This window comes from Clarias gariepinus, chromosome 6 (assembly GCF_024256425.1).
Source record: "Clarias gariepinus isolate MV-2021 ecotype Netherlands chromosome 6, CGAR_prim_01v2, whole genome shotgun sequence".
Taxonomy (NCBI): domain Eukaryota; kingdom Metazoa; phylum Chordata; class Actinopteri; order Siluriformes; family Clariidae; genus Clarias; species Clarias gariepinus.
The window spans coordinates 17,957,807-17,974,945 of NC_071105.1; the positions used below are offsets into that span (position 1 = coordinate 17,957,807).

General features: G+C 38.2%; 1 protein-coding gene across 1 annotated transcript; it reads right to left on the reverse strand.

Moving 5' to 3' along the window:
• Window positions 1–696: 696 nt before the first annotated feature.
• LOC128526866 (G-protein coupled receptor 22-like) lies at window positions 697–15,862 on the reverse strand. The gene is made up of 2 exons (XM_053499057.1): window positions 15,617–15,862; window positions 697–4,397 (listed from the first exon to the last, which is right to left on the reverse strand). The coding sequence occupies exon 2, from the start codon at window positions 4,264–4,266 to the stop codon at window positions 2,797–2,799; it is 1,470 nt and encodes a 489-aa protein (XP_053355032.1). The 5' UTR covers window positions 4,267–4,397; window positions 15,617–15,862; the 3' UTR covers window positions 697–2,796.
• Between the last annotated feature and the right edge of the window lie 1,277 nt (window positions 15,863–17,139).

Genomic DNA, 17,139 nt, shown 5'->3' on the forward strand with positions numbered 1-17,139 from the left:
ACGTTATATTGGCATAAAGAGTCCCTCCTGATTTTGGGGTTTTTATTCCTAGTCTAAGGTTAGAAAAATCACAGTGGAGATTTAAGCTAGATAGAGAAGTCACACCCAGGGCGTACTCCGTCCCTTCCTCAATTGTTGGCTGGAGGACTGGTTCTGGATCCTGTAGAGCAGCCAATCAGTAAAAGGAAATTACTGAAGATAAATAAATTAATTTGGGTTGGGAACTTAGTAGGCCTTTAAAAAAATCATTATAATAACTGTGTAGGAGGAAACTACAAACATGACAGAATTTAGCAATGTGTCTGGTGTTTATGCCCCTTAGAACACTGTATGTGTAGTTTTACTGGTCTGTGCCATTACATCAGTTTGAGTGTGTGTGTGTGTTCATGTGTGTGTGGTATAGTGTATCTCCAGGGTGCTACAGCCTACACACTACTTTCATCCTATTTTACTGAAAACCTAGGTCGATATTCCACATAGTCAAACTCACAAAAGCTTGAGTTTTACAGGGAAAGAATGTGGAAATGTTTAATATCTTTGAAATTTTGGTCTGTGTTTATTCGTGTGTGTACAGAGTTAAAAATGTCCATGTCTTTCGACAAACATACTATAAGAATATACATGATTTCAGGGGATTTAAAGAATAATATCTCACCTACTGTAAATAAAACAGTAAAATTTATTGATACACACATTGTAAACATATGTTAAAACAGCACAATAACATTATTATACAATAATTACAGCTTTATAGAACATGCAGTGCATGGTCAAAGGATGTGCATCCAGCTCGACACAAACAGTGTCTGCATTAAATAGAACCTTCACAAATACATGAAAAGATTCTGCTGTGATCTTGTAGCGCTTATGCCACTGACACGTAATAATGGAAAATAAAACCTCCCTCTGATCTTCTTATCTCCATATGGACTCCAAAGAAACCAGCTAATGTGTGATCAGTCTGGGGAGGTGTGCAGCAGCCTCTTGGGATTTTCTTTTCCTCTGGCATCAGAGCCGCTCATCCATTTTATTATACTGCTCAGACAGAAATGAGGCCCCCATTTAGTTTATCTTCATAAAATATTGTGAGTCAAAGCTAAGGAATGCTAATCTATTCTTATGCAGCAATTATTATTATATTGTCCACGTATAACGATTATAAACATTAACTATACAAGGTTTTGACTCACTGACCTTTATCCATTAATAATATTCACTGAGCCCACTGAAAAGATCACAATTTTCTACACAGTTTACGTTAAAAGGGCATGTGAGGTATCCTGCATGTAGACTTTAACACTCAACTTGCTTACGGAAGTACCTAGTTGTGTGTTTTTTGATAATGACTCTGTAAACATGGTATTGTCTTTATAGACCTACCACATTCTACAGTACACTGTGGCTATAAACATGTATATATGTACAGTCATTAGCATCTACCATACACTCACAGACTCATAATAAATGTATAAATATGCAAATGCACCTCCCCTGTGTTTACCTGCTGGCATGTAGTACATCAACCCTAAGCAGTGCACACTGACTAAAAGTGTACTAACACTAACATGAACCCAGCATTAGTCAGGGTGTACATGTTCATTTTGAGGTTTAAGTATTTTGTTTACAGCACAGGAACTTATAATCTCCTAGGAGCAGAAGTAGAAGTAGGAGTCACACTTTCCTTTGCAGAACAGTCATTTTTCTTTGCAGAATTAATTAGTGATAAATAATGCAGTATTTAGGAACACTTTCATTATCTGTGGAAAAAAAAAAAGCACATTCAACACCACAGTACTGATGTTAGGCGATATAAGGCATGGTCAGGAATGTATTTGCCCTTGTAGCAGAGAACGCTTTCACATGCATCTAAATAACAAATTATAGCTATTGTACATTTTGTTTACTTGTAAGCTGCTACTGAAGATTAGTGCCTTGGTGAATACTCTCAAAGAGCAAGTTTACCATTATGTAAACATGGACTTAAGTCCACATTGTGCTGCTAGACTCGAGCATTTAAAGTCCATATCTAACCCGGTGTGAACAAATGTGTAGGTGTATTAGAGAAGGCCAGGGTCGAGTCTAGATAACTGAGTGCTTAAGCTTTTGCATCAGCCCTCTCCTCATGCTCTCCTCATGATTCGCTGGTGATAGTAAAATGTCCTAAACAACAGTTGCTAAAGAGCCCCAGAGGTGGCTTCTTTGTCTTATCTCTAACAAGAACGCTAGTTAACAAACAAATGAGCTGCTTAATTGGCACACCTGTGCCATTCTCCATTCAACCTCAAGTTGCAAATATTGCAGATTAACTTATTACTGACTATTATACAATTTTGTAAAATACCTTGATATGCACAGTTATGCCTAAGTAAATAAAATTTATATTGCACAATTACATTTTGTATTTTACATTATATTACATAGATAGATAGATAGATAGATAGATAGATAGATAGATAGATAGATAGATAGGTAGGTCCTGGTGTTTTGCACACAAAATGTATACTACAAATTAAAGCAAGTTTAAAATAGATCTTTTAGTAATACTCCAGGTTATTATCACTTCCACTTTAAAAATAATGCTTTCGATATGAGTAAAATATTAACCTTGTAAGTCAATACACAACTTGCAAAGAATACATCTTAAAACATTTTAACCCACTGATTATTATGAGTCTATTTATTGTGTTCATTGTGTCCTCTTTATTCATTTGAACATCACACTTCAAACACAATTTCTTCTCTCGATGTGCTGTCATATTGGACGAATATGCAAACAGAAGGTCTTGTTGCTTTAATTCATAGTGGTTCTGTTAGACACCGGTCTGTAGCATCGCTGCCTTCTAAACGAATCTTACGTCCTTGTCGTGGCTCGACCCAGGAATTATGGATGACTGTTCCACCTGGGGAAGGATCCACTTGCAGCAAAGACACCACCCGCTTCTTTACTTTGGCCCTGAGAGCCCGACGAAGCTTCTGCCTTGTGAAGGCATACAGCATTGGATGGGATATAGTGGTGCCATAGGCCATGGCCAAGAACCAAAGCCGTACTCGAACAAGAGTGTCGCTGGGACCCAGAGTCAGAATTAGAATGTTTGCCACAGATATCGGTGCCCAGCAGCCTAAGAAGCTGCAGATAATAATGAGGGACATCCTGAAAACCCGTCTCTGACGCTCTCGCCGATCTCTGTGCCGCCTTACAGCTCTGCGGAGAGCGATGATGGCTGAAACTGAAGCCTGAACACCTACTGCTGGAACGGGCGGCGTCGCAGTGCTGGCACTAACTAGTGGGGTGGAGGACAGAGGCGGAGGTGAGGTGGCTGTAGGGGTTGGAGCTGAAGAGGAGATGAGTGGAGGATGTGTTAATTGCTTGGTCTGGTTTGTTGTTTGTACTCCTCCTTCAATATCCGCTGAGCCTCGCTTTTTTTTCCGTCTCTTCTGGCGCCCTTTACAGGTTGCTCCACTACGACGCTGACTTCTTCTCATATGCGACCCGATACGGATGTTCAGTGCTCGAAGTATTCTTGAGTAGGTGAAAAGCATGACTATGATTGTGACAAAGAAAATGGGCACCTGTAATAGGATGTGGTAGTACATTCCGAGGGCTGTGTAATAACCTTGTCCTCCCACACAGAGTAGTGTCCTGTTACGCCAAGCCGGTGCCACTGAGCTGCTGGCCAACCCATTCTCTGGCTCTGATGAAAAAAAATCCACCTCTATAAAGGGGATGAAGAAAACTGCAAGAGACACAGCCCACACAGCAGCCAACAGAAGTGCTGCCCATCGAGGAGTGAGGAACCGGTTAGCAGGTCGCACAGAGATGTCATAGCGATCCAAACTGATGACTAGCACATTGATGGCTGTGGAGATGCTTGCAAATGTGACACAAGCTTCATGAAAGCAGCAGACAAGTTCCAGGTTGCGACCCGTTGGCAGCAGCACCACAACAATTGTTAACGGCAGACATAGCACACACACAACAATGTCAAGAACATGTAAGTTGACCGTTACCATGTTACTCACAGAATCAACCAAGTTGGACTGGGAGCAGTAAAGCACTAGTACTGTCAAGTTACTGCTAAAGCCTAGTACCAGTTCCAGTAAGAGAAAGCAGGTAAGTGACACCTGGAAACCAATTGGATAAGGCATGAACCATCCTGTGTCGACACTTTCTCCCATTGGCCCCTCCACACTGGTGATGCTGGCCAGCGTTCCAGCACCATCACTGGTCTCCAGCTGGAGCTGCTGAGTGTAACTCTCTGTCCCCATTTTGTCTGGGTGCAGACCTCATGTACTTTGACAAGTCATGTTGCCCCTTAGGCAGGACCATGATGACTGACCCACAGCATAATGGGATCTTGTTGCCAAAGCAGCATGCAGTCAACAAGGAAGTGGAAGTTCTAGAATAATAAGACACAAGAGATTAAGGCAGATAAAGCACATCATACACGGACAATGAGCTATGCAGCATTAACCCTGATCATAAATGATGAGAAGAGAAAAAATCCTTAATTAATGTAATTCTTGTAGAGTAAGAATTCTGATTAGCAGTTTTGCTTCCTGTCTGTAAAAGAACTGCTGCTGTGTCAGGATGTAATCTTTCCTCTAGCGATCTATTCTCTTTGGGCCCCTCGCTATTCTTGCCTTGGTTATATATAAATAAAAGGACTTGTGCTGATTTGTACATGTGTAGCCTTACAAAAATTTCACGGCTGCATCACTGAATTTCTCTGAATGCATATAATTGTAAGGGCATCCATCAATTTTGGTATTTTGTAGTTTTCTGTCGAATTGAATCTTGCAGTGCTACACTACTGCAACATTACTCCAGCTGCTACATATCTGCCATCCAAACTGCCACACGCCTATGGTATAATGAGCATCAGATATTGCAGTTTATGGAGAAAAGTTGCCATGTATGCGCACAGAACCTGCCCAACTTTCACACTATGCAGCCTCTAAATATAGACCAGCTAAATGATGCAAAAAAGTGAAATATGTAAATGAAATGTGATATGATTTGGATATTGAAGCACTGTACTGGATAAATTAATAAATATACACTGTAGTGTCACAAGACCCAAAAAGATATATTAGTATGAAAATTACTATATAAAAAAAAATTTTTTTGTTCTTTGACTCTGCAATCCTAAAACCACAAATAATATCCCCTAAATGCAGAAGGCTGCTATACAAAAGTAAACATAGAAACAGTAACAGTAATATAGTTTATAGCATAATATATGCCATCACATGTGCATATAAATGTATATACTTTAGGCCCGTATCGTGTAAAGTCCAGTGCCAAAAATCTGTCTATTTTCCTTTATTCATTCATTTTCTATATCGCATATCGTGTACAGGGTCATGGGAGGTTTGGAGACTATACCAGAGACTTTGGGCACGAGGCAGGTTACACTATGTACAGGGTGAAAATCCGTCGCAGGACACACATACACACGCACCCACACAATTTGAAAATAGCGACTAGCTAAATCTGCAAGTCTGTGGACTATGAGAGGAAACCAGAGTACCCAGAGGAAACCCACTAAGCACGGGCAGAACATGCAATCTCCACAAACACAGACCCAACCCGGATTCAATTAATTAAATTAAACTATGTAGATTAAATTAAATAAATGAAACAAAAGTCTTACTGTGACAGGCTGCAAGTGCTTGAAGAAATTAAAAATTGGTTGTTTGTGCAGCAACCTCAGCAGCAACCTAATTTCCACTTTCATCTGTTCCAATCGCTCAGTTTCCACCCTCACCAGTATACTAATCACGGCCCGATCATCCGTCATCATCTGCACCTGTTTCTCACCGGTTAATGCCTTAAGTTAGATGTTTTCATGATTAAATGATTTATATGTGGGTTAACGACCAAAAACATTCCTCTGAAACTGGTCAGGTACAGAGACTGGACTAAAAAATTAGAGGCAAAAATGTTCAGAAAAAATGAGAGACAAAATGTCCTGCAGGAAGGCTGGCAAACTATTTTTTCAAGACTACATTAAAAATACAAGCAAGTCTGGCTCTTTGGAGGCAAAATATGAAGAAATGAAGGATGGCTCACAATTCTTGAACAGTATTGTATAAAAAGGCAAGATGGTACATTTTAGCCGTAAATTAAGTCTTTATTTTTTCCATATATTTTTTATGTAGTTGTTTAATTTTTTTAATGTATGGATACATTTGTATTGCAAACAAAGCTCAGTAACACCCACAAATGATTTTACTCACAGATAAGCACAAATGCTATTTACTATTTCATTATTTACTCACCTGTACAGGAACAGTACATGTGAGGCAGTATGTACGCGTAAAATTGTATGTGTTAAAAGGGTGTTTTAGCCGTTTAAATAACACAAAGTTCCTAAAAGATCCAGTAAAGAGCAGCTGCTCTGTTTCTTAGATCCTTATTGCTGTTTCATTTAGAGAGGATACAAAATTACATTCTGAGAACCACACACAGTCACTTGCCCCGGCTCCAAACTAATATTCTTTACTTATGTATGCATAAAGCAAATAAACATTTTCTCAGTCTGATAGCCTACTATTCACTCCTATTATCGTTGCCATAGCAACAGGGCTAAGGGGTGATCTTAACAGGAGGCCAGATGTGGCCAAATGTTGCTGATGTGTTCTGCTTTTATTGTTTGTATCTTATTACCAAAGTATCATTGCATGGATAAAAAGGATTAAAAACAGTTTAACGGTGGTTGCCTCAGGACAGAAAAAAAAAAGATAGAACAGATAGAACAGGACAGAGCAAGCGAGTCAGACACAACAATAACGCGGCACAAACGACCAGGATAATGGAGAAGTAATATAAGTGTATATAAGAAATGTGAAGGATAGGACTGCTTGCTGAGTGTTATGGTCTCTCATCCCTTTCCTTTCCCCACATTCTCATTTCTGTCGCTCTGTCTCGGTTCCTTATTCCCATTCTCCCTGTATCCTTTCCTCTTTCTGCCCCTATCCATTTCTCCCCCTCTCTGTCTCCTTTCCTCTCATCACCCGTTGATTCTCTTCTCTCTCAGCTTGTAGTACAGATTTTCAAGCTGGCTGAGAGCGTGAGTGGACTGCCTGATGTTTGCTGTGTCAGAGATGAGAACACAGAGATAATAACTGACAAGCAAAAGGGCCCGGTCTTTTATTTTCTCTCTCCCTTTATACTGTGGCCAATGACAAAGCATGTTTGATGGGTTAACTGTAGACATCTCCAATATTGATGCCTTCTGACAGTGGAATTGGCTCTGAGATTCTTGGTCTCAAAACAGGACAATATGAAGGAAACGAGCGGGGGAAGTGTGTGTACGTGTGTGTAGAGGGTGGCTAGAGACATAGTGAGGATGATGGGATGGCAATCTCATTTTACAGCTAAACATGTCGCTCCAGGAGTAAAAACGCTGCTGTGGTTTTCTCACTCAGACCGAAGAAACAAAGCTCCCGAAGGCAATACTCTCTCTCCTCCTCCTTAATCTGTTCCGTTGTGATAAAGTAGCATTATTGTCAGTGCCACTGTGTAGGTCAAACCCGAATCGAGCCCGCCAACAAATCGAGGTCCAACTATCCAAAAAAAGATACATTTTTGATGCCGCCCAAGTCGAAGACTAGCCAGAGGGAGAGTGTTTAAGTGAGGAAATAGCAAGGTTAAATGCAAATATGGTGTGTATGTCAGACAAGTACAGGACCTATCGCAAACCTTGAAACTGATAAACCACTTAGGATTGTAAAGGATTAACACAACTAAAGCAACAACAACAAAAAAAAGACACGGAAAAGGACAGCTGATGTTAGGTGTTTTCTGAATGATAACAGAACACATGACTTCATTTAGAACTGATCTGTCTTTGCTTCTCAAGATTACGCTGGAGATATATCAGAAATCTGTTTACACGTTGTCTAATTTGTGGCTACAGCCTCAAGCTCTGTTTCCTGTCAAAAGATTAAGGTGTAAATTGCTGGCAGTTTAATTCTTTTCAGTGCTCAGGAATGAGAGATTACAGAAAAGTAAGCATTGATTTTTTTCTGATGGCTTAAAGATCTTGGGACTGTGTCTGTGACTAAGAGAGAATCCAATTTAAAATTCATTTGACCCAACACCACTTAGTCTACAGCCAAGCACTGACCACAAATTAGTCTGTATATACTGTAAAAGGTGACAGAAATGATGTGTATAAATAGAGTGCTACCTATATAGAGCTCCCTGTATATTTAAGACCAAGTTGAATCATGCTTTAAAAATTTCATTCTCTTGAAGCTTGCCTTAGTTAAGTCAGGGCAGCTAAAACGTCTACATTGTTATTCATCATTGCTTAAAATTCCACCATGCACACCACAAATGTCACAGTTTAAAACTGGTGTGTCTAAAATGTTCATGTATTGCATGAATTTGCTTTTTAAGAATAAGAGGATAAAATAAGATTAAAATTGTTTTTTTTTTGTGCTCTGCTTCTCCAAATGATAGTAAGCACAGATCTTATTCAAATGAAAGCCATAAAACAATAGATGTTTAATTATACATATTGTACATTAATATATACTAATACTGCTAGCATGTGTTAAACTTAACCTTAACCTAAAATAATCTAAAATTAATAAATAATTGTTGGTGAGATTGGCTTGATTTGGATGCTGCACTTACTTTCTTTCTATGTCCTCGGTTATTCCTATGATAAGACGGTGTTTACTTCCCCTTTATGTGGGATAAGCTTTAGCTATCAGTGGATAGAAAATATAATTACTTAGTATCTAAATTTAAAATCTCCCTTATAAAGTGTCTAAATACTTAAAAAAGCGAAAACTCTGTTCCCAGCAATAGGAAACTGGATATACAGGGACTGTGTTGTCGATTGTGGGTTGGCTGATGAGGCTGCTTGTGTGCGATTGTGTGTGTGTGTGAGTGTGTTCAAGCTACCACACACTTCCTAATGAAGTCCCCTGATATGGAGGTACACTACAGGCCAAATTTACAAAAGCAAACTGATTTTTTTTTTTTTTTAAATGAGCCTTACAGTTAATCTACCAACAACCAACACAGCACATGCTTACTGAAATCTGGTCAAGGTGAAGTAGCTCACACTGAATTGAAAAGTAGAGTAGGAACAGATATAGAAAGAAGATATTATGCTATACCACTTACACGTCGACTGAACACTCATGAATGGATTACTCAGATATTTATTTCTATGCTTCATTTTAACACGTCAGCGTAAATCTTAGAATGATTTTTTTAATGTTCCAGCTTAATGCCCAATACAATACTATCACAATACCTAGGTGCCTATTTGATTTGTACTGCAATTCTATATGTATCATGATTTTATAAATATCAATTATTCAATAGTACATATTTTTTATATTTTGTGAAATAATTTGCTCCTATCACACATAACGCTGTGCTGCCTTCCGATATGTGAATAGTTTAAAGGGCACCACCTGTAGGATTATTGAAGAAATTTCAACATTGTATCATCTCAAGGGCAAACAAATATAAATAAAAAATGTATTTAAAAATAGATTTTAAAATGACTTGCCACACAAAATATTCGTGATATCCAACCGAATAGATTTTTTCATATGTAGTTGGGCCCTTAGGTGAGGCCCTTAACCCTATGCCCATATATAATACCTAGACAGATGCAAGGCACTGCAATGCTAGTCCCAAGCTTCGGGAAATAGATGGGTTGTGGTAAGAAGGACACCCAGCGTAAAATTCTTGCCCATAACTTGCAGATCAAATTATCCAATCTGGCGGCCCTGAGAAAGGGAAAAAAGCGCAGGGAAGAAAACTGTTGCTTTCAAATCTTTGGCTCGGAATTTACGAGGGATCTGTTTTAATCACTGCTTTGCATTGCTTGTACACTGGTTCAATTACATGTAGTTAGTTATACCATAACCACCAACCAAATCAATCACTTAATTCACATTACTTTATGCAGTCATGGTTTAAGTCCAAGCCTCTATTTCACTGATGATTAAAGCCTAAATATTCTTATCACATTGGTGGGTTTTTCCTTTTATTTGGATTACACAAACTGCAAGGCAAAAATGCAGCGAAAGTCTCTGAGGTGCATTTTTCTGTTTCTGCACTGTCGTATCAGGACAATGACGAGTCTTTTGCTCACCGCACACAAAACATCACTTACTAAGAGCACATATGCCTTATACTCGAATTACAAGCAAAATACTCACTTTACTTCTCCATGGTTTTCAAAAAGAGATCCACTTTAATATAATGTCAAGAGAATGACATCGTTTTTGACCCATTGTGAGTTTGCCTCCTCATAAAAGAATGACCTCATTCCTTTCAAACTGCCTGAGAAGAGCTGCTCATTCTGACATGCTGTGTTTTTCTATGCCTATTTTGTTCACTTAACCAGATGGTGAGAGAGCTGCAGACATGTCTAAAGCAGTGTTTAGACACATGTGAATTAAAAAGTAGCACTGGGACCTCAGCTTCCAGGAAGGCACAACCAATTTGGAATTCTAAGAAACCTTTAATGAGATTAAAGGTTTCTTAGAATTTTAAATCATTTTCCTCACACACATTCTTCACAATTAAGATCCACCGACTGCAAAGGAGCATGACAAAATAGAAAGCAATTGTCTTGATTTACTCCCAAATATAATGACGTTTTAATTAAGAAACAGATGTACATTCATAACAATATGACAAAATGTGTCAGGTTTTCAAATTAGAGCTAGAACACTGGTGATTCTTGCAGACTGCTGCCTTCTTGTTTCTTTTTTCTTGTATGTTTCTTAACGTTTCTCAATTTACACTCTGCATGCAAGGGCAAATGAACAATAGAATAAAAAGAGTGATAAAGAGTAAGAGATAAATATATTTTAAAAAAAATGTAAGTACAGTGTTATGCTGAACTCATCTGCCCTCTGCTCCTCCACACACCTCCTACTCATAAATCTCTCCCAGAAAGAGAGAGAGCGAGAGATAGAGATGGCAGCCCACACAGACGAGTAGGCACAATATTTCACTACAGCTGAAACTATCCGCCATAAAACGTGACACCACTCTGCATCCTCATGAAATAATATAACAACACCATAAAACACTATGTGTCGATGAGGGCAGGCAGTCCAGTATATCATATTTCTAATTATGTGCTTTGACTTAATGACTGATACAGCTAAATAAAATGTCATACAGTCCATCATTGTGCAAACTATAAAGCACCATACCAACATGTATCCAGAACCAATTACAGAAAACATCACCATAAATATCGCCAATTATAGAACCATCGCCAGAAACCACAGCAGCATCATTCTGCATGCTAATCTCCTACTACTGAGCTCCTCTTACATCAGTGACACTCAGATGACTGCTCTCACAACAACTTGTGTTCTGGTGGTGCTGCCCAGATATAGTCATTTGTGCTATGAGACTACTGTATATCACCCTAATGGGTTATTAAGATGTGCATTCATTGTCAAACCATGTGACATCTAGACAGGGCTGTGTGTTCTTTTGTAAAGCCCTGACTTTATGTTTGAGTTCTTTCACAGTTAGGAAGAATGAATTTTTGGACATATTGAAAAAGCTTATTGTGTGGCTCAGATCAAAACGCATGGCAGATGGCTGACTACACTCAATTTACTTTCAGGGGAACAACTGCTATTTTTGGTTCATTGGATAGAATGAGACAACAATTTTTACCCTAAGTCTTGACTTTTTTTTCCCGTGACTAATATTATCTATTTCTTCTAAATAGAATACTGGTATCAACACATCCTTTCACACTATGCCGCATGCCTGATCCCTTCGCTGATGTCTGGTGATGGTCAATAAAGCATGGTTATTAATACTTGAAAATCCATACACTTTCCCGATTGGGTGAAGCCCACAGATAAGATCTAATGTTCCGATCCGCCTGTAACAGGCCATTTTCGGAACAGAAATAACCGTTCGATGAGATACACAGACTTTAAAGTATAGGAGCTTTCTAGCCATTTCAAGCTATATCCGGTCACACTTAGAGTGGATAATATGAACTCACACACACTGTGGCTGGGAATGGTCATGACCTTTTCATCCACAGTGTGAAAAAAAAACAACAACAACAATTACACACATCTGTTCTGTTTGCGTACAGATTGTACAGACTGAGAAAAGTGCATGCTGAAGAAAACTGCTTTTGTTTTCATGCCACTGCATTAAAGGCCACTTATCATTGTACTAGTGTATAATTATACATGTGCATTATTTACCTCTGGAAGAGTACAAAGAGTAAAAAGTGAGCAGAACATCAGCTACACTGATTGTGGCAGATCTACCCAGTGGGCACAGATATGACATCTTCAGGACCCATTAAAGTAAAGAAATATACATACAAACAGATAAATAAACAAACAAATAAATAAGTAAATAAAGTTAAAACCCCAGGTGTCTTTAGACAAAAAAGTCCTCATACTTGAGATGTCTTGAAAAGGATTGAAAAGCCCTGCTCATCATGACCTGAGGGCTAGTTTGTGTGCCCACTAGGTACATAGTCTTTTCCTACATAACCATTAAACAACTTTGGAGAATAATTGGCATAAGATGGCATGATATCACTATTTCTTTTCTAATACCAATACTACAGCACAAATAACATCCAATATTAACCATTAAAATACATTTTTTATTAAAAATACAGATACAAATAATGCTTTAAATCTTGGACAGTTAACACTGAAAACATTTACACTGCAAAATATGTTAAAATGTAAAGTATAAATTTAATGTATACTTTAAATGATCTCAACAAAATGTCCTTTTATGTAAACATTTACAGTTCCAAAAAAATATTTAAATTGAAATCCTCTGCATTTGTTACAAGATCAGATTATATTTACTATTTTTTCTCTCTAATATCTGATGCACCATTTTCTTCTGGCATTGGCCTGATACCAATCCTGAATATCAGATTGGTGCCATCTCTAATAATTATGAAGCTAAATGTCAACATGGAGACAAAATGAGTCTTACAAATGCCCATTTCAACCCGCGCACTTGCACTTTGCTGGAAAACATTTAGAGAACAGAAAAATGTCTAGAAAGCCACTGAGGTTATGCTTTGACATTGAAGAAGTAGGTTTTCTTATGTGAAAAAGCTGTTACATAGATGTGCATCAGATTACCACAGCACACACCGAAGAATCCATCAACACAGGTAAGAAAGCCTAAATCTTTCTTCTGCTTTTAGATTATTGAATATCTGACAAGCCAGTAGCTGTTTACACAGAGACTTATCATCATTATCAACACACACACTTTCACACACACACACACACACACACACACACACACACACACACACACACACACACAGCCTCTAGTTAAAACAGTAAAATATTACTGTGGGTACTATGTAAGGATTACTATTAATCCTACTATTAATTACTATTAGTAATTAAGAACTGTTAGAATATAACCATCTTGAATTATGTAAGGTCAATTCATACAGTATCGCTGGAGTATTCTTTCATCTAACCATAAATTTGGATGATTCAGAAATAAATCTCCGGTTTTGTGGATTTTTTAAACACATTAATAATATAACACAAAGGCTTTAGATAATTTAAAATAAGCAATGGGTGGGGTGCAAAAGCAGGGGGTCAGAGAAAGCAAGAAAGATGGCCAAAGATAGATGGAGCCTCGGACATGGAGCCATTTGGCTGAAATGATGAAGTTTCTTATCTAGAGAAAGAGGCAATTAGAATAGAATTAATCTAATTCATCTCCTGGCAACAGAGTGAGTGAGGTAGCGAGGAAGAAAGAAAGATTAGAGGACAGTTTAATGGTAATAGATGTCTCTGTCTGTCAAGAGGTTAACTTCCATTCATATTGGAACCACACAAGCAAGGAACCCTGTCATTGAGATTCCACTGCTCTCTCAAGTATGCTTTTCACCTCATCATATCCTGCATAACCCTTTCCCTTTCCTCCATTGCATATATCATTTTATCTGGTCCTTACCTCTTTTCCTTCTGCAACTATGAGGTACATTTGCCTTCTCTCCCTGTCTGATTTGCCCTTACACTCCCTAGAACTTTACCCCATCCCACATTATCTCTATTTCTATGGGGTAGAGAATGGATTGTTGCTTTCATCACTCAATACCCTTGTCAAAGTAGTACAATTTAATAGAGGAAAAATACTCTTTTGTGCAACATGCATCAAAGCAACAGAGAACAAACAAGTTGCGGAGTTCTATATGAACCCTGGGAGCCATCTAAGATGAGATATGAGACTGAAACACAGAGGCACATACAGTATAATATGTAGACTTTACAGAATGCATCACATTCTTGTGTGAGAGCATTCAGTAGTTAAAACTCCAAGTTAAATCCAGTCAAGCCAGGCCATTATAAATACATGTTAAAATTCCAAGCACAACAGTGCAGTCCTCTACACCTAGAATATTTTCTCACTTAACTAGACTCATGATTGTAGAAAAGAAATTCCCCCGATGAATCTTTAGTGGACCAGGAAACTAAGTCTCACAGGATTCTGAGGAGGAGACAGGGTCTCTGGGTTGAGAAGCAATGCATCTGTGATTTCAAAATCCCCTGGCTATGCATATGCCATAAATAGTGCCAGAGGTATACAGTATAATTGTGTGTTTGTGTGTGCTTCTTTTGATTTTGTATGTGGTTAGGATGTCATAGATCCTAACCACTTGTTAGGATCTATGACATGAAAAAAAAAATGTTACTTTTTTTTTTCTACTTGAAACTCCTGGTTTAACATTGCATCATTGCTTCTGTCTCATTGTAAAGTGAATCTCATTCTCATTAATCACACACTATATTAAAAGTGAGGCAGGGTAATACAAAGATAAAATATCAATATAGAAATAAAAATATGATACATTTGATATTGTACTTTTTTTTTACGTTTTAAAGAATAACATGTAAATATTTTTATGTACAATTTAATATTTGACTTTTAAAATAGTAAACTTGTAAACCTTGATTTTTAATCCTTATAATGTAATTCTTGGAGCACAAATAAATCATGAATGCTGTATCTGACATAATGCATAATTGAACATTTTGTAATGCAAAAAAAGTATTTAGTGCGCTGATGGAAAATCGATTAAGTGATAAAAGATAATATTTTCAACACATTGTCCCTGGGCTAAATACAAACTTCTTATTAGTTTAACATTATTCTTAGCTTTATAAGCTTCCTACACACTTGCCCTGCACTGTTTGCTGTATATGTCTATCTGGATGAAATACATCACTGCGCACAAATCATGCAGATAGAACAAGATGCTGCCTGAGCAGACTCCAAATAGACCCTACAGTATAAATATGCGTTATGGTTTAAAAAAAAAAAAAACACAAATAGTGTAAATATGTGTAAATATAGCCTATATTAAAAAGACAAAATAACATTAAGGGCAGCGTTTTTCTCCCGGAGTTCAAATAATTTCCTATCAGTTTGCTTATAGTGAACAAACAGAATAATCATGCAATTGTACACACATTCCATAAAGATCTATTATACATGTGGGAGAGTTAAAACGCATGTCCAGTGTAAGCCGCAGTGTTATGCGCCGTGCTGGTGACATGGACATGTTTACAACTATCCATAACTTACCTCGCGAGCCCAGGAGCGGACGGTCTCCGCTACATTCCCGGACAGGTGTCTCTCTCTCTCTCTCTCTCTCTGCTTCTAGGTGTCGTGAACCTAATGCTTTAGATTTAAAAAGCGCATCATAATTGTGCCACATGCAAGTTTATTATTACACCATGTTAACGGTAACGGTCCGGGCAAACGGTGTAGATGTGCGCTGTATGGCGGGTGAGCAGGAGCCTGCAGGTTTGTGCTGTAGTATCAGGCAGACTCGAGCACATGCACACTGCGGCGGGAGTAGCAGCGCGCGCGCACCGGCTCTGGAACGCGGACTGCTTGTGTGTGTGTGTGTGTGCGCGCGCGCGACCAATAGTGAGGCGGCTGCAGGCACGAGGAGGAGGGAGACGCCGCCGGAGTGACACAGGCTGCCTTCACGTGCTGCCCGAATTGTCATATATGCAGATTAGGTGCCAATTAGGCTCAACCCGGGTTTACTCTGTGACATTTCAGCGTTATTTCAAGACTATCATATGTTCATTACTACTAAGCGTATATGAAGTGATCCGAAAAAAAACTCGACAACAGATTGTCCAATAACACAAACGATATGATAACAATCCTGGAATGATTAAACCTGATTAAAGAACATGACTGCATTCTACTAACGTCATCAATCATCACTGCACAATTGCACAGATGGCGTCACATAAACAGAAACAATCTTCAATTTGAGCTTGGAGTAATGAGGACCATTTTCTTTCCATTAGCATGTTTGGCTTAATAGTTTTGCCAGCTCTATATTTATAGCTGCATCATGCTGGTCAATTTCTCAATGAGTGTGCTGATCTTTATTTAAATGACAAGTAATCCGAACTCATTGTATGTTCTAGTGCAGCTAATTACAACTCACAACCAATAATTTTCTTTTGATGAAGGACTTTCAGTCAGTAGTGTAAAGCTGGTTTACACCAACCGCCAAACTTACAAATAATATCCACAACACTGGAGTTATTGAATATTGACCATTCAAAACTGCGCTCATGCTCAGTCGCACATTTTTTTGTGTCAGGAGGCTAACATAAAAATATGTTTAAGAAGTTAGATATTGGACTTTTTTACACTTCTGTGTTATATGGAAGTGTAAGTAGTACGACTTCTGGACTTGGCAGCAAAAGCAGCATGCTTGTCCCCAAATGCACAAATAATCCAAGGCAACATCCAAATTTAATTAATTTCCCACCAAATTATTTGTGATGATACAATCTTGCGCTGTTTGTCAAAGTGAAGGAGAGCTCCTTTTGTTTTATGTGAATTGTCTTTGTTTTTTTGTTTATTGTTTATATTTTATATCCTATATAGCACATATATCTGTGGTCAGAATTTTAAATGATACGACTACTACTTAAACCTCACTAGTCACAACTTGCTAAGCAAGCAATCTAGTTTGTTCCAAACCTCCCATTCCTGCAATTACCCATTCCATTTTATTAATATATAGTGCTATAGAGTGCGATAGAGAGTTAATTCTGCAATATGATTGATTACAA

Excerpts from the sequence above, each read along its gene's own strand:
- LOC128526866 (XM_053499057.1), bottom strand. The coding sequence starts at position 4,266 with ATGGGGACAGAGAGTTACACTCAGCAGCTCCAGCTGGAGACCAGTGAT.